This window comes from Limulus polyphemus, unplaced genomic scaffold (genome assembly GCF_000517525.1).
Source record: "Limulus polyphemus unplaced genomic scaffold, Limulus_polyphemus-2.1.2 Scaffold959, whole genome shotgun sequence".
Classification (NCBI taxonomy): Eukaryota; Metazoa; Arthropoda; class Merostomata; order Xiphosura; family Limulidae; genus Limulus; species Limulus polyphemus.
Genome location: NW_013666569.1, coordinates 109532 through 133184, shown reverse-complemented (window position 1 = coordinate 133184; position 23653 = coordinate 109532). Strand labels below are relative to the sequence as shown.

Sequence of the window (23653 nt, the reverse complement as noted above, 5' to 3'; positions counted from 1 at the left end):
TACTTTATTTTTCTGAAACTACATATCTTTAGAATTATGTCAGTTATGTTCTGTAACAAGAGTTAAAGAGTGCACAGTACTGAAAGAGTTAAAACACAGGCTTTATTCATCATTGGCCCAAGTCAAGATCTTAAACAAATCAGAATGGGCAGGTATGTCACATTCACCTAGGGCATGTATTTGTATGTTAGACTTAAGTAAAGATCTAGCATTAGTATGTTCTTTTATACCAGTTATTAACTTTCAGTAGAACCAACATACCCCTACTAACAGCAGGGACAAGTAAATTTATACATATCAAAACAAGATTGAAGAGACAGAATTTGGTCCTCAAATTTAAAGAAAGAACTAAGGCAACAATTAAGTTTAAAAATGCATCTCACCTGTATCTGCAGGTATACCCTGCAGATGACATCTTTCAACGGATTTAATAATCAAAGAATATTTCAGAATATAAAAGACTGTTTAATTTAGATATAATTGATTAATTTATTTTATGAGTGAATACTTTATTATTGTTTAGTTTTGTTATAATAAGAGTTAAAATCAGACGATTGTAGGAAGCTGTGTTTATAATTCATTGACGTTGAGACTATCGAGATATCTAGAAGGTGTGCAGACAATTAAATGATAAACATAGTGTGAGATGAGCGAAAACAGCAGACAGACAATAGCAGAAGAGAGTAAAGTTATGGGCAAGGAAAAGTTCGGAGTGAAGTTAACTACCATAGAAGTGATAGGCCTAATGTTTAATATGTTAGAGTAAGACTAACAGCAGAAAAGAAGATAAGAAAAATACTTTATTCCATCAAAGCGTGGTTCTAAATTAATTGAATCAGCATGAGTGCACTAAAACAAAAGGAACAGAGAATATTTTGAAGAAAGAAAACCATACGATTATGGTAACTCACACCACAATTGTATGTGAATCACACACAAAATACTAGTGAGATAGTAGTAGAGAAGAATGTTTCGGCTTGTCAACTGAAATTCTAAAGTAATTGAATAGGCCTAAGTGGACTTTTTACAACAAGTAGAGAATTATATATACAGTGTTTATCATATGCCTGTAATATCTACAGTGTGAAGAATTGGTTGTACATAAAGTTGTACTAAAGTAATTGAATAGGCCTAAGTGGACTTTTGACAACAAGTAGAGAATTATATATACAGTGTTTATCATATGCCTGTAATATCTACAGTGTGAAGAATTGGTTGTACATATGTTTAACTTGTTCAAATATAAATATTATTTTAAAAACAAGTGAAGTGTGTGCTGTTCATTAATCATTGAATTTATAGTTAACAAGTCACACACACTTACTGCAGAAAAATCCAAAACCCAACAATAACAACATAGTATATATTTATACTATTAAGAAGTATAAGTAAAAACCTTTTATTTTGACAATTGGCAAAAGGATTATATTTTAAATTCTGACAGAATATTTAACTATATAGGGTAAACTGATAACCACAATGAAGTATTCTACTAACGAAATAACTCGGAAAATCATTTTTACATAATAATTCTTTGATGTTCAAAAATTCTTTTATGTAATTTATCATATATGCTAGATATCTCCTAAGCATGATGAAAAAGTATTTTAACTAGATTCTCTTTGCAAACAGTGGGAATAAGACTCAAATTAAAAATACAGTCCAGTAAAAGTTTTTATTATGATAAACTTCACATTAAACATAGCTGTGTTGCCTCTTCCAATGGTACATTGGTGTAAAGTGATTCAAGATCAAAACTATCACAGTGAATATTAATATTAAACTCCAGTTGTTGGATTTCATGACAAAACTCAAAACTATCTTTTAATATGTATTCGTTTGTTGTACATTTCTGTAAAAAGTCTACTAAAAACCAGCCAAAGAATGATTATACGTTCCAATGTTAGATACTATAGGTCATAAGGGGAATAATTTTTTATGAAATTTGGTAACCATCAAAAGATTCCTGGATGACTTCCTGATGGTCTAATATTCCAATACTGTCCTTCATTAAGAGTGCTATCTTTTTTCAATGGTAACAAATACTGTTTTAACTTAGTCTCCCTTTTATCAGTAGGATCATATTGTAATTCCACAAATCTAGAAAAATCACTTACAATTTAATCAGCTTTTCTTAAATATTCATTTTCAACTAAAATGACAATACTATTCCCTTTATCAGATTTATAAATAACAATACTATTGTTTTTACTAATACTTTTTAAGGCTTCAAATTATTTTGAACATAAATTTGAAAAATGATTGTAGTTATTATTATAATTATTAAATGCAGTCAGGGCTAGACTGATAATTTCAGTTCTAACGTTACTAAAAGACTGACCTAATTGACTCTAAATACATTGATGTGATAATATTTGTAAAACTTTTGTAAATTCAGAAAAGTAATTTTCAAATTTAATTCTGTTAGGAATACTAAATGTTAGATATACACAACTATTCAAGCTAATGCGAGTGTTATGATTTAGATGGTTTAGGTATAGCATGAGTGTTAAATTTAGTTATTTTTAGAATCTATGGTCTAATCGCAGGTTCATTTATGTAACTGTTTTCGAATCATATGTAGTGTAATTTAACTGTTGTGAATTGACACTTGTTCTATTATTGTGTCAGGTTACTAGAACCTTCTACATTTTTCTCATTGTTTTGATTGAGTATTAATGCATCATAATATCTCATAGTGTGTAGAAAGTTCTAGGCGTCAATCAGGCTATAAATATGCTTATAAAATGTAGTTTAAGGATATAGTTAAACAAAGTTAGTTAAATAGAGATAGCTAGATCTAGATTGCATGATTGTGAGTTTAGCCATAAAGAGCATACTGTGGTGATTTCTAAAGTGAGAGTATCACAGGTTGTGTTGTAATAACAGAGTAGAGTAGAATAATTTATCTTGTCCATTGTGTTGTAAAGAAACTGAACCAGCCTGTGTGGACTTAGACAAACAGAGATGATTATTTAAAGCTCTGGATACAACTGTGGTAATTGATTGTGTAACAAACATCTGTATATATATATTTGACTAGTTTTAATATATTACTTTAAAACATGTGGACTGTGTGCTGTTTGTTTATTGTTGAAATTTATTGCCAACAAGTCTCAGACACCTACTGTAAAGAATCTTACTTATATATATACATAAAAACCTGACACTAAACTTTAAACTATGAGCTAATAACTTTTTTCAATTAAGCACATACTTCAGATAGTTAAATATCTCCTTACCAGGATTTTGTATAAAGAATTTTTACCTAACTATTGTCTTACGATGTATCTAAAAACATTATGGTTACTAGTTTACCTTGTTTGGGTAAATATTCTTTGATTGTTAAAAGTTAGTTAAAAAATGTAATCCAAAAGATATACCCACAGATACAGTTGAATGGTGCATTTTTAAATCTAACTGTCATCTTAGTTTTTTTTTTAATTTAAGGACCAAATTCCATCTCTTCAATCTTCTTTTATTGTGTATAAACTTACCTGTACCTGCTGTCAGCAAGGGTATATTGGTTCTACTGAACAAAAGTTAATAACTCATATAAAAGAAAACATGCTAATGCTAGATCATTATTTAATGCCAACATAGTTATACACCTCTAGGTGAATGTGATGTACCCATCCACTGTAATTTGTTTAATATCTTGGCTACAGCAAATGATGAACAAAGCCTCTATTAAGGAGACTGCTGATATATAAACTGAAGCCCAAGATCAATGTTGTCAGTTCAGCTTACAACTTATAGTGTCAATCTTATTGAAAAATTTAAAACTAAAAGCTATCAACTCACAAAATATATGGAAGATTATTAAAAGGAAAAATAAAAATTTCAACTTTAAGTATGTAAATGTGATTGAAAATTGCTAACACATACAACTGAGGCTAACAAAATATAAAACAGATAAAAATAAAAATTTCTAAGAAAACGTAGTTCTAACAAAACAATGAGTAAATAATAAAAGAAGTTTAGATTTTTAGATAAAATGCAAATTAACAGTTTCTGATGGTTAAGCCTTTAAATATAGTAATGTACAAAACTGTAAGTACAACAGTACAATTCTGAAAACAAATTTTTTAGACTTTGACACAAAAATATATAACTTAATCTATAGCCTTAAAATGTGATAGAAACTAATATCTGTACCATAAATATCACTACTAAATGCCACTTCAACTGATTTAAAAACTTTCAAGTATCTGTGTAACCTGATAAGTGTTAAGGTTTTTTTCAACCTTTAGAACTACCTGGTATCTGCTTATAACCAGCTACAACAAGGGACCTGAGTAGCCCAGAGAGTGTATTAACAGCCTCCTGTTGAGTCGAGTCACCATGAAGTCCAGTAGAGACAGAGAGGGTACGAAGCAATAACAAACAAGACTGATGAAGCATCTGATGTGGCTGTCCAGAAGATGCAGGAGCAACTGTCACTTAAAAAAAACAAACTGTGATTCAACAAATATGAAAAAGTACCTTATTAATAAGCACTTCAACAATTAAAGACAAAGCTCCAAAAATATTAGATCAAAATATCATTGTCGATCACTAACCAAATATTCTGCACAGGTTTTCCTTTGCATGTTACATATCTTTCACAATTGTATTATGTGCTTCATTTCTTCAGAGATATGTTTATGTTGAAAAACATTCAATTTGCTTGTTACATACAGTAATGAGAACAGTTACAGAAATGGTGATGAAAAAAAATGAGTATAAAAGGCAATATTAAAAGAATGCCACACTCTTTAATGTGTGAAAACAAACAGCATCAAGTTACAGTCACATGTTCATAGTTTACACTGTGGTTTGTTGTCATTCAACCAATGAGAAAGTTCCATGCTATTATAAAGCCTATAAAAGCACTATGAGTCATACTATGCCTACTAATAGTGGTAGCGTGAATCCATTTATGGATCCCAGAGTTGATATGCCACAGAAATGGAAAGTTTTAGTTTATCAAGGGCATGCCACGTGAAAAATTACAGCAAGACTCGATGTTTCATAGGAGCTATATGCAAGACTTAACAGGGTATGAAAAAACTAGTACTGTTAATAATAAAATGGTCAAGGTAGAACATTGACAGATCCAGAATTAGTGTTGGGGAGGGGGGCAAAGTTTTGGAGTGATGGCATCAAAGACACCAATGCAAGCATGAGCATCTACAGTGTGGGGTCAAGGGTCAACACCCACTAGAAGCTCTGCACTTTTATGTCATCTGGAATAGAGAAATGCACCTAAAAATGACTTGAAAATCCTCTCGTATACTTTCAATGCTAAACTTTCAAGAGTTGGGTTCAAAAATATGCTTCGCATTGCAAGGAATCATACTAATAAACCACCTGTTGGTAGGCTAAAATCATCATGACATTCTTTTTTTTTACTTTAATTGGAAGGGGGGGGGGGATACATGGCACACCCCTATAGGAACATTATTGTATGGGCTTATATAAAAGCTACATGAATCAAAAAGCTACCAAATAACTTGGTTTAATTGGACAATTGGAATAATATTTCACAATCTTATGTTAATAAACTGTGTGGCAACATGAAAACATGGTGTAATGCTTTGTATAAAGCAAAGGGCTCACAAACAAAATATAAGTGCATTGCACAACTTATTCATTTTACTTTTATGTTTTCTGTGATCAGTGTTTAGTACCATTAATAACTTCACCATCTATTTGCCTTTTACTCATTGTCTTTATTCTTGTGTGTGTATTGCTTATGTCTATACAAATGTAAATATCACTAAATAGTGACTTAATCATTAAACTAATGTGTGAAAAATAGTAAAAATTTCACACCATTTATATTCTAACTACTAAAATAAGTTACCAAGAAATTATCATAAAAGAGTCTTATTGCTTCAATTTATTTACCTATAAATAATTTGTATATTAAAGTAATAATTAATATTACAAATACTTCCAAAATAGTTTACCTTCCTCATCCTCAGCATCAGAACTGGTGTCAGATTCTGGCTGGGAAGGAGGATCAGCAAGCTTTAAGTCATACTTTCCCTCTCTACCCATTCTGTATGAATTTGTTGAACCATTGTCCCACTGGACACGTATCCAGCCATCTTCACCCAGTTCACCAATTACACGACCCTCTGCAGGAGCAGGACCATCCTATAAAAGAAAATTTTAAAACAATAACCAAAACATACACTGACTGGTCACAAGTAAATAGACACCTAATTTTTCGTCATTTTAGTGATTTATTCTAACTAATTTGTGTTCAAAGAGCACTATACAAATGAAAATGGTCCTCACACTAATTATCTTGTGCTACAACATGCCTAGAACTCAAGGTTCTCTCGAATTGTCAGATTTTTTTAAGAGGAAGGGTAGTTGGTCAAGCAGATAGTGGAATAATTTTGCAGAATTTAGGAATTCCACTTTCGACAGTCAACAGAATCATCGCGCAGTTCAGGAAACACGACAAGGAAACAACTGAGCAGCGTCCGGGTCGTCCTGGTCCATCAGAGAGGACAAAGAGGGCTGTCAAGAGGAGCATCGAAATGGATCCCAGATTAACGACTGCAGAAGTGGTCAAAGTTGGTGGGATGAGTCTGAAATCTGTTCAACGGATTCTCCACAGATTGGGTTATCATTGCAGAGCAGCTAGACGGAAGCCCTTATTAAGACCTGCCAACATAGTCAGACGAAAGAAGTGGGCAAATGATATGATGACCAAGCCTCTGGACTTTTGGAAGATCGTATTGTTCTCAGACGAATTAAGATTCGCTCAATTTTCGGACAGTGGAAGGATATGGGTCTGGAGAATGCCTCACCAAGAGTTTTGGCTCAACAGATTGCAGCCAACTGTGAAGCATGGTGGTTTCAGCGTGATGGTTTGGGGAGCTGTTTGGGTTGGTGGGAGATCGAGCTTAGTGGAGTGCGTTTGGCAACATAAATTTTGCTAAATACATCGAAATATTGGAGGAAGGACTCTTGGCGCTTTATTCTTGAGTATGGCCCAGAGGTTTTCGATGGGGTTCATGTCAGGAGATTGGCTTGGCCAGGGCAACTTCTGGATACCATTTTCTTCCTGCCACTTTTGGGTGTTTCTAGCAGTGTGACACGGTGCTCCATCCTCCTGGAACAACGTTGTGTTCTTGTCCACGAAACCCGAACCGGCAAGTCAAAAAACAACCAAAAGAACCAACTTCAAAGAGCGATCTACTCCAAGTTTTGAAGCAAGAGTGGGCGAAAATCCCACAATCTAAAATTGACGAGATGATTCTCACAATGCCCAAAGGATCAACGAACTCCACGAAGCAAAAGGAAGATCTACTAGATATTAATTAAATTATAAATATATCAATTCATGTGAATATGACTGAAATATTTCATTTTTTCTGAAAAGGTGGTGTGTATTTACTTGTGACCATGCTGTGTACATCAATCTACCTGACTTCACAGCAAACCCATGGAATATGTCAACAGAAATATATAATGCAATGCACCAAACACAACATTCATTGGCACATGTGAGATTCTCTAAATTATATCAAAAGCAACAAATACATATTTCTTCCATTTTCAGTGACATTAACCAAAAGCTGAATTATAAACAAGTAATTTGAATATTTTTGAAGCTGTTTTACAAAGCATTTAGTACAAAGAACTCAGAATACAAAACAATGACTTAAAATGTTTAAACTTTTAAATATTCTTGTAAATAATAATTATTCTTTAACACTTTTCAAGCACAGAACATTTTCTATTCCAATACGTTCATCATAATTCTGAAACTAAAATATTCAAAATACATTTCAAAAAGAACAAGAAGAGAAATTTTGGACAGGCAAATAAACTATTTTTGCTCACACACATTTAAGGCATCTATTAATTAATACCTTCCAGGAATGTGAATACAAATCCAAGTGATGAAACATTAATACTAATTATGGTATTAAACACTTAAAAAATCAAAAATAATAATGAAAGGTTATCCTATCATTACATATTTGTAACAGTGTAGAGAAATTACAAATTTTACATAGTTTTTAGAGTTACAAAAAAATAACATTTGTTCAAGTATTTTCAGTTTAACATATGTAAGGTTCCATTCCCCCCCTCAAGAAGATCAATGTAACTGCAAATAAAAACAAAGTATGCATTTCAAGTTATATTGGAGTATATTTTCAAGATCTTACGAAAAATGTGTCTTCATAATACAGAAAATTATTACCATTTGTGTTTATCAGGAGTTAATGACAAACCTTTTGGTACTATGCAGTAAAATGTAACCATATTTTTAAAGTTTAGGACATACTGACAAATCTATCTCCTTAAAGATAATTTTTAGGTATGCTAGGCGTGCAACAATTAATGACAAGCCCATCTCAAGTACAGCAGCATAAACACTAAATATTTTAAAAACAAAAGATAATTGTATGAAACATGGCAATATCAAAACAGTAAAATAACCAAAGCTGTTTTAACAGCAACAAGAACTAATGACTGACAGAGAAAATAATGACCCACCTGGTCTCCCCACTTCCAATCAATTCCCCGCACCACACGCGTACCTATTTTCATCATAGAAGCTAACTCTGGTCCTGACATAGGTGGTGGTGGTGGTTTTGGTCGTTTTACAGTTTCTTCAAGAACAGCACATAAAGTAGAGTTCTTGTCTTCTGGAACACCATTTGGATCTGGACCTAAAATACATCTTATTCTTATTCATGGTTAGAAAAGTAATAAAGAGGAACAAATTATTTATTTAAAAGCACAATTCAAACTAATGAAGCCTAGAAAATTTTTTTTTTTTTTCACAAATTTTAAATTCTATCTTATACCAATGGCTACACCTTAAAATTTCAACCACATGGCATGTCTTCTAATATACTCTGACTTTAAATGAGATATACAAGACCGAGAAACATGACAATTCCCACCAAAACTAATACAAAATTACCAAGATACTAACCCAGTAGTCTTAATAATGTCTGGGTGAGAGCTAAGGCTCCAGAATTTAAAAGCAGGCTGATCTCTGGAGCATGATGATCTGCAGTTAACATACACAGAGTTGATAACAAAAATCGTGCAGAAGGCCAAACAGTAGATTTCATAAGAGAGATACTAGTAAGTCCCATTTCTATCTCCCTGTTGAGAGCAGTTTTGTTTCTTGCATGTTTATTGATAGCTCCACTCACAGCCCCACAAGAAGAATGTTGGCTTGATATCCTTGACTGTAGGCACTGTGTTTCAGCTTGAAGTACTAAGGATCGAAACTTGGTAGTTATTCGGGATAACAAAGCTGCTGAAGCAAGTTCTAACATGACTCGATCATAAGGTGGAATGCAGTTTACATTCTCCAGACAGTGTGGGGTCAACTGGCTGAAGAAAAATAAAGGTTTACTTATAGATACAGTCTATAATTTACAAAAACAAAAAGTACATGAATTATGCTAAGAACTGACATTTCATAGATGACTGACATAAACAGCATTTTGACTGAGGCTTTGCATGCTGTAAACCTAGTCAACCTAATAAACTATTCTCACATTAAACATCATTAGCAGTGACATGCAAAATGTGAGGTTGAAATGTTATTATATTCTTCTTAAAGGAAATCCATATAAGGAAAATAAGAGAATGTTTTGATAAAAAATATTATCAGCCTTATTATGATGTAAGAATTACCAATCTACAGATTAACATGTTAGTTTAGCTGGTTTTCCTTTTGGCTATTTAGCATAAACGTTTTATAAATGTAAGAACAAATAAAGAATAAAATAAACAATACACAATTCAGTACTATAAACACAAATATCAAGGAAAATTTAGTAAAGATCCAGTACTTAATATAGGATTCAACATCTTCATCATTATAATTGATTCTGATGAAAAAAGGATAATTATTTACATTATCTTCTTGTCTCTTCAACATGGCTCAAAATTCACAATTTGTTGCATATTTTAACAGATAATTTTTAGAAGGCATTATAATAATAACCTGAAAAGTAAACTCAAATTCTATAATAATTATGACCAGAAATTCAGCTGACAGTTGCTATTTTGTTAAAACTGATACAATCCTTCCTTTTGCAATCGACCATGGTTAACCACACCTTGTACAGAGTTGTAAACATGTGTAATGAAAAGCCAGAACTAAGATCACATATTATAAACAAGATATGACTGATAATAAGATATGACACAATAATTAATAGTATTTAGTAATTAATGGTTTGTTCACTTATTAAAAATAAGTCAGAAATAAATAGCAAATGAAAAATATCATTAAAGTGCCAAGTTCTAACATTGAAAGTTCTTTTACGTTTATTAGATCCAGCAAAATAATGGTACTGATTCTAAACAAACACATCAGCTCACTTTTATTTCACAATGTATGTGCCCAATATCTATAATAAATACTATTCTGATGAAAATTACACAAATTAAAGTAAAAAAAAATGTATCCATCCCCATTTTCTTATTCTATATTTTTCAATATTTTCTTAATGTGTTTGTTTGTTGTTAAGCTCAAAGCTGCAAAATGGACTGTCTGTGCTGTGCCCACCACGGGTACTGACACCCAGTTTTTAAGACTTACAAGTCTTCAGACTTAATGGTGAGCCATTGGAGGAGGGCTGGGGCATAGATTTGGTGTTTTGTAAACCTTTTCAAATTCTTTATTCTCAGTTAGGTATCTACATAAATATAACCTAAAATTAGATGACACAAAAAGAGGATTTTTCTAAACATACCTAAATGAAATTCTGAAAAAAGTGTAACTCTTAAAAAATGTAAATATAGTGGATATTAAAGATCTTTTAAAGCAAAATTGTGAAAGTGAAAGCTGCAAGATTATATCTAACCTTTTCAAAAATCAAAAACACATTTATAAAATATCTAAAGAGATTGCAAACTTTAATCAAGTTAAAACTGTGTGGAAATGTTCCTTACATTAAAAAAAAGTGAATGAAAGATTGGTTTAAACAGCAATGAAAGAGTTTTAGATTTTAGAATAGCATTAGTGATTTTCATTATTCTATTTTGATTTATCAAACAAAAAAGTTGTTTATGGTAAAAGAAAGAAAAAGAGCTTTAACTTACTACAACTGGCAAATGTATATAAAAACTCAACTGGCAATATCCTATGAAGAACTAACACAAATTAATGAAGCACAATAGCAATACATTTTTATGACATGTCAGTGCTCCAAATAAGATTTTGACAAAATAAGTATTTTACTCCTCAAAAACTGCAATGCTGAAAACTTGTGTGTTTTCAGTGACTTTTTTTACTGTTGAACATCTGATATTTTGTCACTACTTTGCTGCGTTTACTAGGCATTTTCTGTTCTTATTTCTGTATTAACATTCTTTTAAGGACCAACCAATTCAATACAATAAGAGCTTTATTGATATCAATTGATAAAATTATACTCGTATAATTTTCAGTTCAACAGTAACCCTGAACTACAAGTAATTGCCAGCCAGTAACCACTGAATTTTATTTTTCCTCACTAAACTTGTAATTTCAGTGAAGAAAAGAAAGAATCAATGAATGACATACAGGCTTAATCTATTATTTGATTCACTACTTTCTTTACAGCAGACTAAAGTCTTGTCAAGTCACAGCTCTTCAGTACTATTTGGAAGAGCAAATAAAATGGTTACAGTAGCCCTCCATACAGTGGTATATTGCAAACAATTGTAGGATCAGTCCTACAAATCAATCAGTTTACATAAGAATGATCTCTCGTGCTTTTTCATTGTTTTACTACCAATAAAGGTTTCAAACTGGCATATACACGTATTTACAAGAAAGACATACAGACCAGCAAATAGTATGAGCATTTGGTATGCAAAATTTGTATTTCTAATGGTTTTATGTAAAAATATTCATATTTACACAGATACACCACTTATCTGAAGCAATGATTACATATAATTGACTTTTTGTCTTATTGAATTAAGATAAAAACAAGTAAAATAAAACACACACACAAATAAACTTTTAAATACAATGTATGTTTTTCTTTTGCAGATCTATTAATAAACAACTAATGACAGCAAATTCAAACTTAGAAATACATTTAGATGTTTGTTTGGTGTTTTATGGCGCAAAGCAACTAGGCTATCTGTACCAAACAACTGGTAAAAACAGTAAAAGTAAATTGTAGTAAAATGTAAAAATACAGTGAGTTAAAACCAAAGTATGTCCAAAATTTGGGTAAAAGATTTATATATAATTAAAAAGGCCAATTGTTCATAAAAAATTAAAAATACAATCAATTGGACAGTGTCACCATCTCCAATGACACTGTCCAAACATGAGGGGTAAACCCTGACAAAACACGTATCGAAAATAGTGCAGCCACTCACTGTTGTAACAACGGCATGACAGTAAAATGTGGGCTATTGTGACTTGAGTGTCAAAAAGGCTAAACATCAGTGGATTAATACCAGACAAAAGAAAACAATGAGTTAAAATAACTGTGACTAATGCGTAGCCTTGCCAGGAAAACTTCCGCCTTCCGATCCTTATAGAAGCAAGACAGCCAAAGAGCAACAGAAGGTTTGATCTGAAAAAGCTTGTTTTGACGTTGCTCACCCCAAATTGACTGCCAACTGGCATGAAGCCGCGCCTTGAAGACAGGACTGTAGTCCATGTATGGGACAGGTACAACCGTGACAGCGCCAGTCAGAAAGTTCGTTCCCGTGAATACCGACGTGGCCAGGTATCCAGAAAAACTGGATGGAAATGGAAGATAGAGAAAAATGGGCCAGTCGTTGTTGAATATTGACAAGAACAGGGTGAGAACTAACATTAAGTGATTCCAGGGCCAGTAAAAGAGCTAAGAGAATCAGTGTAAATAGTACAATCATTGTACTGCATAGCTTTTACATAATCCAGGGCAAGAGAAATAGCATACAATTCGGCAGTGAACACAGAATCTGTAGAGGGGGATCCTGTGAGCAACTACCGAGCTACAGCAAACCATGGCAGAGCCTACAGAGTCACCCAATTTCGAATCATCCATGTAAATAGGAAGAGAAGAATAGCTCAAAAGATGTTCAGCAAAAAGAAGATGGTACTTCCAATTGGGAGTATCAGTCTTCCTCAGATGACTCAAGGAAAGGTCACAGGCAGGGATGGTAATAAGCCAAAGCAGAATGGGCTAATCATTGGGAACAGCAATGTCATCCAATGCCAGACCCAATTGTGCCAAAGGGAGAAATTGCAGACTGTCTGTTCTGAAAGAGCATGGCCCACCAAGGAAGAAAGACACAATCCCAGGTGGGATGCCATGGTAAGGATCAAAGCTTGGTAGCATATTGTACAGAAAGTTGCAAACAACGGAGGTGAAGAGAAGGTTCATGGGATTCATTGTACAAACTTTGGACTGGAGAAGTGCGAAAAGCCCCAGATGGTGAACGAGGTCCAGCATCTTCAAGTCCGAGGTTATGGCAGAACCATAGACCAAAGACCCATAGTCCAGTTTGGATTGAATCAGGGCACGATAGATCCTGAGCATAGAACATCGATCCTCTCCCCAAGAGGTGGAAGAGAGGACAGAGAAGGTTGTTCATAGCCCTTGCACACTTGACACGTAGCTGCTAGATGTATGGAATGAAGGTAAGCTTATGGTAAAGATAAGCCCAAGAACTTTGCCTCAGAGACCACACAAATAACAACATCGCAGAGACGGAGCTCGAGATCGGGGTGGAGACCCCATTGGTGGCCAAAATTCATGCAAATGGTTTTGGAAAAAGAAAGTGTAAAATCTTTTGCAGTGGCCCACATCAACAAGCTATTGAGGGCAGTCTGAAGCTGCCGCTCAATAAACCTCATGTTCGACGACCGACACGAGATGTGGAAGTCGTCGACATAGAACCCATTTGCAACAGTTGGAGGAAGATGCTAGATGCACGAGAAAAGCTGTGGCTGAGAGCATCAGCAATGCTCTGTACATCAGCAACTTCCTGGCTATTGGAGAGCAAGATGGAAAGGGGGTGGGAAGCACACCTACCAGTAACTTTCCGAATCTTATCCCATATAGTTTTGGAACTGGTGGTAGAAGAGATGCTAGTAGTGAACTTAATCCAAGACTCCTTTTGGCTTTGACTTCAAACCTGCCAAGCATGGGCATGGGTCCACTGATAAACAATGTGGTTAGAAAGTGAGGAATACTGTCGGAAGGTATCCCAGGCCCGTTTTTAAGCCTCCTGGCAGGCAGGACTCCACCATGGACGAGGATACCGTGGAAAACACGTCAAGGTCTTAGGAATAAAGTGAGCAGCTGCCTGGATGATACAGTCAGTCACTGCAAGTACACAGTCGTCTATTGATGGCAGACAGACAATGGCATGATCAAGTTCAGAGAGAGGTGAAAGAGGGCCAGTCAGCTTGGTCCAACTTCCACTGTGTCACTCGAGTCGGGTGGCATCGACCATGGCCAACCTCTCTCATAATGATAGGAAAATGATCACTGCCACGTGGGTCACTGTCAACCATCCAAGAAAAGCGAGTGAAAAGTGAAGGGGAGCCAATCGAAAGATCAATGGCAGTAAAAGACTGACTAGGTGCATGAAAATAAGTATATGTTCCAGTATTGAAGAGAGAAAAGTTGTGATCCGAGAGCATATGCTCTATGGAACAACCCCTCCCATCAATATCAGCACCACCCCAGAGGAGGTTGTGTCCATTAAAGTCTCCCAGAAGTAAAAAGGGAGATGGCAACTGGTCAACGAGAGCATCAAGATCCGACTGATAATAAGTCTCCCCAGGAGACAGGTAGAGAGAACAAACAGTGATGGTACGACCCAAGGAAACACAGATGGCTATGGCCTCCAAGAGTGTATTGAGGGACACAGATAAGGAGGGCACATGCTTGTCGACCAGCAGTACCACCCCTCCGTGCACCCATCCATCACACAACCTGTCATTCCGGTACAAAGAAAACTGCTGAAAAGTGACTGTATCGGCAGGTTTCAGAAATATTTCCTGTAAGGAGAGACACATGAGATGATAGGAGTCGATCAAGGCCTTATTGTCATGGAGATAAGAACGAAAACCTCGACAGTTCCACTGTATCAACATGGCCATTTTTATGTAGGTGGAGGAGAACATGGTGTAAAACCTTTTGGTTTATGACCACACCATTTTTCTTTACTAGAAGAAGGTCAATCAACCTCCATTGATCGAGCAGGCAGATCTCTGTCATCAGACTGGGAATCCAATGACTGAGGATGTGATCGGATGATCGTCCTGCATCTAGGAGCCAAAGAAGAACCCAAGTGGACACCGGAGGCCAATGCCAGAGTGGACCCAGGTAGTCACTGGAAGGAATAGTGGGGACAGAGATTGGAGAAGACATAGACTGATCAACTCTGTTATCGATGGAGGGCAGAAGACCCCTCACATGGCATGAAAAAGACTTGGTTGGAGGCACAGAAAGGTCCGTCTGCACCCCAACCATAGCAGTGGAGTGTAGTGCAGTGACATATGTCCGAGATGGAGTTGGGAACAATAGCTTCCGAGCCTCAGGATAAGAAATGTTGTTAACAGTCTTCAAATGCTGTACCTCTTTCTCCTCTACCCACTTAGGTCAAAACCTAAAGTAATAGGGGTGGGAACCACTACAATTAAAACAGTGAGGGTCCAGTTTGCACTCGTAAGCATCGTGGTCCTTGCCACCACAACAAGCACACTTGCAGAACCACAACAAGATGTCTTCAAATGACCGAACCGCTGGCACTAGAAACATCAGAGAGGGTTGGGAATATATGGCTCTACCTTAAAATTCAAATAACCCACCTTAATAGTGGCAGGTGGACGTGGCGATGAAAATGTCAAAATCAGAACAGAGGTCGGCACCATAATACCATCTTGATGTGTGGAGATTCTTCGAACTGCTGAAACTCCTTGGCTGGAGAAACAAGCAAGGATCTCTGACTCGGGGATAGACTTCAAGTCCCTCTCGACAATAAAACCTTGTGAGGAATTCAAAGAAGCATGAGGGGTAACCTCAATGGGTATATCCCCAATGGGCTTTGAATTCAAGAGGAGTTCACTGTGCTTAGCTGTGGATGTTTTCACCAATATGTCTCCAGAATGGAGCTTCTAAACTGACTTTGGAGAGCCAGCAAGCCCGTCTAATTCCTTCTGTATAAAAAAAGGGAGACATTTGCCCTAAAGATTTATCAGACAGAGAATGCAGAATCAGGAAGCAAGGTACAGGTGTACTTTGTAGTAGATACTCTGTTCAGAGTCTTCAAGGCATGGTCATTTACCAATTAGCAGAGTTTTTCAATTTTATTTTTTTGGATTTGGGGGGATCCATAGTAAAAGAGAAAAACTCAGTGCCCACTGTCCCCACTCGCCATGGAGTCCTACGAGGGGACACACTACAATGTCAAACAAGGACACTGCAGCAATGCCAGGGTTTTGTGAGTACTATACCCAAACACTAGCATCAGACATGATGTCCACAACACCCTTTGAGAATGCCCAACACTGGTACTCAGTTGACCCTAGCCCGATGGGACCAACAGATTGACCCTCGGGGAGCCACCCCAAGGCCACCCGTCTACAGGAATTCAAGGCCAAAGTGGTGTGTTGCAGTGTCACAGACACCACTCAACCACCAGGATCCTCTCCTCCCCTTCACGGGTCGCCATGCATGGCAAACACGTGGGTGGATGTTTGGATCCCAGAGGGAGTAACTGAAAATACAGAACCTTCCCTGGGAGGTCCCCTCACCACGTACAGGAATCCATGTTGAGGGGAATACATTTAGAATAAAGAAGGTGACAGAAAGTAAACTAACCTAATAAATATACTGTTGCTATACTTTTTCCCTTTCATGTCTCTCAAAATACAGACCAGTGTCAAAAACATTATAATGTACAACAGGTCTAACACAATGGCTGTAACGTGTATATAAAAATATAAAATTATTAAATTTTTTGGAAATTACAGGAAACAAAAAAGTTTTTACAACATACCTTTTAATTAATCCAGCTGATATGATACCTTGCCAACCATTCAGTAATGCATACTTTACTGATGGAATAAGGTGATCTCTTTCTAACAGATTTAGTATTGATTCAAGTCCTTTTTGTCGAATTTTTGCCCTGTGTACCTATTAAGTCGTAATTATAAATTATATAAATAAATATAAAAAAACACAATATAATATCACTTTTAGAGTAGCACAGAAAAAAGAAAAATTGCTATATTTTCAATACTGGAAATTATTTATGTTTTGTTTGAAAATTTCTGTAAAATACCTGCAATAAATCACATTTTCACTGAATGTATGTTGAAGGCTACATTTAACTTTTAATTAAAAATGTATATACATGTACTAAAGTTATATGATACAAGTACCACCAGTAAGTGGGACTGTACATCATAAGTGTACTAATTAGTAAGACATGACTTCCTTCAGTGCTATGAAGATGAACTGTTATTTTCCAAGTGGTACCATTCAATTTAATTTCTTCATCAACATCTCATACCATCAGTACCTACAGTGTACAAACAGCACAAAGCTACTAGCCAACTAAAAAATAAAAAATATCAGTTTAAAATGCAGCCAGAATGATTTATTGCAAGAAAAAAAATGAAGCATAGTGTAATATAAAACTATTTTCAAAGAGTCAGGAACAATATAATGTCTTCATTCTATTCATATTTTTACAAATATAAATACATTTTAGAATACATACAACTTACAGTCATGATAATACATATATTATCACAGTAAATGACAATCAAAATTGTTGCTTATAATATTTGCAACAAATTATGTAACTATAATTTATATATAACTATAACTCTAAAAGTCCATCTCAGTATGAAATACAGCTTCTTTGTATCTTAACAGTGTATTATATAGATGTTTTTGACTGATAAAAATGCATACTTGAGAGTATAAGGCTTTTCTTATTGATTCTACAATCACCATCTCATCCTGAAGAACAAAATCAACCAACTGGTTCATTATAGCATCTTGGTCTTCTATAATAAGCTTGTCCCAAGTTCCCGTATCAGAAAGAGACTTATTTTTGACTTCATCTGTTAGTGAAGTCATAGTCAATGTTTCAACAGCCTAGGTAAGAAAAATAAAAAATTAATCTATTTTTTTATCCATCAATTGTAAATGCGAGATGTATTAGATAACACCTTGCCTACCAATTTCTTTCAATCAATTGCTTCCTTCTTTCCAATCCTGAATTTCTAAAAGTTTATAACCACATATTTTAATAGAGATCTGTGGTAAAAATATATCTCCACTTATATGTATTTCAAGCTCCACATTTTCATTGTTTCAATGTACAAAAACCTTAGATTTCATGTACTTCTTTTTCTTTTTCTTGTAAATTTCAAAATCTGCTGATCAATATTAACTACTAATGTATTTTCAACAAAAGTACAAACTGATCAAGATCTATAGTATAACACAAGAAAATTCAAAACAATACCTTTTTGGTTTTAGTTTCTCCATCTTCCTGGCTATTTTTGGTTTGCTCCATTTTTACTTCATTTGGGTCTTCACTGATTTTATTATTCATATCTGATATATAACAATAATACAGAATTTTTGTATAATCACATCTTTACACTGATATCTCTGAACCAAACCCACACTAAAAATAATTTTTAAATTTAAATTTTTATGTCTTTTTGACATAAAACTATAACAAAAAACAGCCGCAGACTAACAGCAGAAATGAAGCTATTCAACATTTTCTGAATACCTTAGATATTTAGAATTAAGTTCAATTCAGTCCAGTTTTACTTCTTTCTATCACAACACATAACAGTGATTAACTTATTTTACAATTTTCTGTATTAAATTAAAAAAAAATCTTCTCTAATAGGACAAATATTAAGAAAAAAGTTAAAATACCACAAGCTTTCTATAAAAAATTGATAAAGCAGTAATGATGAATAACTCAACTGAATAATATATACAAAAAGAAAAGCATGGAAATAATTTATAATGTGTACATGTGTATGATATATCAAAAATACTTAAACTATATTTCAAAAAATATTTATTTATCTAACAAACACAGCATCTATTTTAAAGGTACCTCAGTAGTTTAAATTAGCCTAAACAACAGTACTGTATCTCTGTTTTACATTTTCTAATTTAATGAATACAGCATCATACTGTCTTATTCATCCTAATTAAATATAATAATACTTTATTTTACATTTTCCGATTAGTCAAAGAGAATTTGTGCTTCATAATACCTGGCATTAAATATTTTAGGAAAGGATGCAATTTAACTTCCTATGCATTTTAAACTTTACCTGAAAGAAGTAATTTTAATAGTCTAAAACATCAATGTGCTTTCAACTAAACACACATTTATTGAACAATTAACTACAACTAGTTACTTGGCTAATAAAGGCATAATGCCAAAAAAATTCAGATATTCCATTTTAAGTTATGACACATCCCTGAGTATGTGTACCTGACAAAATTTAATAACTTAATTGAAAATTATACATAAATGAAATATTTATCACATAAAAAAAAGTTTTAAATGCATATTTTAAGGTGTGTTTTTTTCAAAACTTTAATGAATTTTGAAAACAAATGTAAATGTAAACTTCCTACTCATTTCCATTTCACTCCTAGAAGGTCTACTTTTTAAAACCCTTTGGCTTATTAGGCTTTTATTTTGTGACTGCCCAGCATCTAATAGCAGATAACCTCCACACAGACAAAAACACATAGGTTCAAGAAGTCTCATTATAAAATGATAAAAACCCTATAACCTGAGCACTTTTGTTGGGTGGATCTTACTTCTTCACGGGCAAACAGTTTGCCCATGAAGAAGAAAGGTCCACCCAACAAATGTGCTAAGGATATTGGGTTTTTATCATTTTAGAATTATTAATGTATGATTAACTATAGTTATGATATAGTTTAAATAAAACTGACTTCACATATTATATTTGATATGTTCATAAAACATTCCTTTCTCTAATAAAATCAGTAAGAGCATGAGGTACCTTTATTCCTCCTCTGATCTCGAATCAGGCGATGAGTAATAGATCTCCATTTAGGGGCTGTATTTAGGATCTTAAGCTTGGAAAATGCACGAACTTCTGAACTATTTGCTGGTCGAAGCTCAAAGAACAAAAAATGAGCACGCTCAAATACTGGAGCACATACTTCTTTATACGAGCCACTCAAATCTTGGCGTGCCTAAATATCATACATTAATACAGGTAATTAATTTATTTGAAACACATTAACCAATAGTCTTATAAAGATATACAAATTATAACCTTTGGATTAATACTATAAGATTTTTATATATATTTTGGCCTCTTCCTAAAAGATATATTAAATACATAAACACAACATCAAAATAGTATACAAAGTTCCTTTGAAAAATCCTCTAAGAACATTCAAAATCTTTCCTTGTCATATTTTAGGAATAATGAATCTGTATTAAAGTTGCATCATCAAAACTAAGTATTAATGCCATTCTTAAACTCCTTTCTGCAAATGTTACTGAGTTATGTTCAAAATATAATTAAACTCTCACAACACAGGGTTGATCAACTTGACTAACCATGTGACAATCTTTGTACTCTTTTAAAGTCTTTATAGATTTAATACTTCTAACTTTCAATATAGTGTGTATATATATTCACAAAATTTGGCTTTCAGTTGACATTACAAGTCTTTCACATACTAAAAAATAATTTTTTTAATAAAGAATTTCTAATAAACTAAAATAAAGATTTGTCCATGAATATACTGAGTATTTGTTTTGAATAGTCTGCATGCAAATTAATTTTCATGTTAAGATGAAAAATACTATTCCTCGTCTCAAAAATCTGAAATTTCCTTTGTGTAATCCCTACAACCTCCTAAATACATTTCAAACGTTTTTTATCAGTAAAACTTTATACCTTATCTATAATTTTCTCTATCCTATCTCAAAATGGGATCAGTGGATTTGACTGACCTTGTAACCACCCAAAAAGATCGAAATTACCCTTTTTTCTTTGTTAAATGACTTCAAATTGTAATAATTTTGACTTCATGTCTACAATACTTATCAATTTTAGTGGGGTTAAAATAAAGATCTGTAGCATGAAAAAATAATGTAGGCACTATTTTCAGCCTTGTTTATTTACTTTTTTAGAGTCCCTAGTTGTAGACTTGAAGATATAATCTTTGGATTTTGATTCAATTTGCTTCTGTGCTTTTCTGACTATCCCTTTCCCCCATTTCAAGTTAACAATTTTTACTAATCTTGTTTCTTAAGTTTTCTTTTGTCCATTTATGAAGTATAAATTTTAAGCTACATACGTGCATATGCATTCAGTTGAATGTTACATGTTTTTCAACAATTTACTGCTACATTGGCTTTTTTTCCACCCAATCACCACGCTGAACTTATTCAAAATAAATAAAAAAATGTACAACAAAGAATAAACACATGTACTGGTATGCAACTACAACAAATAACATGTAAAGTTGTTCTCAAAGGACCATCTTGAAGACAAAGATTGTATCATCACAGACTTAATGACCAGCTTCCAACAATGCCACAGTGTAACAACAAAAGATGAGCAGCAACAAAGTAATCTCATCAGAATGGAATAATGTTTCTTCTCAGATAATACAACACAGATTAATGCAATGTAACCAGATGCAATAATGTGCTTACCTTATTAGTTCTACATGACACATGTATGTTCCTCAACAGCCTGCTGTGCACAAGTATTTGTCAGAATAAGGCAACACAAATAATGCATGCAAAATATACAACACACTTTGCGCAAGTTGCCAGTTATCGACAACATTTGCAACTGCTACCTTAACACCAATATTTAAAAACAGCAATAGTTATACGACATAGTGCTATATGAAGTGGTAATAAATACTAAATACGGACTCTCAATTTCAGCTAAGTATCAGAAACAGTAGAAAGAATCACTACAGTCATCTGAATAGGAAAATCTACTATGGTAATCATCCACTGTTAAAAACTTGGAATTGTCAAAATGGATCATTACCAGACAATGTTTGGCACTGGGAAGAAAGTGATCCAAAGCCCAACAAATGACTAAGAGCTCTAGGATGTTGATATGTAAAGATTGTTCATCTAAATACCAAAGACCCAAAGCCTCCTGGTGATTGACCCATGCACCCCAACCCTAAATAGATGCATTCATAAACATAGAAGACCACATCCCCAAAAGTGACAGAACCTCACGTGCAGAAAATGAGGGAGCAGACAGGGCCTGGTGAACTGACAATTCCATAGAACAGAATTTGAGAGGAGAGGGTTAGGCCCGACTGAGGTGAGTGTTGGAAAAGACATCCAAATGTACAAGGTATTGGGTAAGACGTAGAGAGGACTTCTCCAATTTAATCAACCAGCCTACCTAAACAGCTTCGAGAAAGAGCTGAAGAGTATAACAGGATGACTCCTGTTTGGAATGGGCCAGAAGTAGCCAATCATCAATGTAAAAATGGAAACGCAGCCTTAGGACATGAAAATGCAGAGCAAAAGCTCGTACCATCCGACTGAAACATATGGAGACAAAGCCAGCCCAAAGGATGAGGTGCAAAATTGGTATACCACCCCCCCAATGGACAAACCTAAGATAAGTACGAGATCATTCTAAGATGGGAATATGCAGATAAGCATTGGAGACATCCATCCTGGTCATTAACTCTTCCGAAACCGGGTCAGTCAATTTGACCGAGTCACATGACCTTCTGTACTCATTTAAAGTTGACATAAATTTATTACTTATAACTATATATATATTGGGTATATCTTCATGAAATTTGTCAGTCTTTCAGTTAATATTACAAGTCGTTCACATACAAAAAGTCATATTTCTTAGTGAAGTACTTTTAATAAAATAAGATAAAGTTTTGTCCATGAATATATTGAGTATTTGTTTTGAATAGTCTGTGTGCAAAGTAATTTTCATGTTAAGATTAAAAATACTTTTCTTCATCTCAAAAATCTCAAATTTCCTTTGTGTAATCCCTAAAACCTCCTAAATGCATTCCAAACGTTTTTTTTTCCACTAAATCCTTATAGTTTATATGTTATTTTCTCTACCCTAATCTCAAAATGGGATTGGTCAATTCGACTGCCCTCGTGACTACCAAAAAAATAAATCGAAATAAACCTAAATTAACCTTCTTTTCTTTCTACTATGACTTCAAATTGTAACATGAAACTACATTCGTTTATCCTAAGTAGCTCTAAGTTCATAACATTATACATCTATTTATAATTAAATTTTATTGTTTTATTGCACTTTTTATTGCCCTTTGAACTGTGTCTAACTGCTACCCATGCCATTATAAGTTGTAAATCACTTGGGGAATGTGTAGCTCATGTTATGCTATCGAATTACATTACCCACGAGCTGCTCGCGTGCGTGATTCGTGAACAATTTTAATTATATTATTATTATTACTTGATTTACCTATTCTAGTCTTAAATAACTTAAAAAGGTCCATACTTTTAATTTTAGTTACCTATTATAATAATAAATAAAGAATAAATATGAAAAACAAGAAATAAATTACTTACCCAACCTTCTTTGTTTTCTTGCTCTTTTTTTGTCAAGATAGTGATTATAGTAAAGCACTTAGCAATTTTT

The 23653-nt window shown here is 34.0% G+C and overlaps 1 protein-coding gene across 4 annotated transcripts in view; it reads right to left on the bottom strand.

Moving 5' to 3' along the window:
- Positions 1 to 23653, bottom strand: part of LOC106461435 (E3 ubiquitin-protein ligase HERC2-like) — a 295564-nt gene that overhangs the window by 166995 nt on the left and 104916 nt on the right. For 3 of the 4 annotated variants that reach the window (XM_022388408.1, XM_013921254.2, XM_022388409.1), the window contains exons 28-35: positions 20015 to 20210; positions 18469 to 18560; positions 17910 to 18095; positions 16987 to 17123; positions 8954 to 9363; positions 8509 to 8684; positions 5955 to 6144; positions 4260 to 4442 (exon numbers count right to left, since the gene is read on the bottom strand). In XM_022388408.1, the coding sequence (XP_022244116.1) occupies positions 4260 to 4442; positions 5955 to 6144; positions 8509 to 8684; positions 8954 to 9363; positions 16987 to 17123; positions 17910 to 18095; positions 18469 to 18560; positions 20015 to 20210 (1570 nt within the window). The remainder of the gene's footprint in view (positions 1 to 4259; positions 4443 to 5954; positions 6145 to 8508; positions 8685 to 8953; positions 9364 to 16986; positions 17124 to 17909; positions 18096 to 18468; positions 18561 to 20014; positions 20211 to 23653) is intronic. The other variant, XM_022388410.1, reaches the window with a different exon arrangement.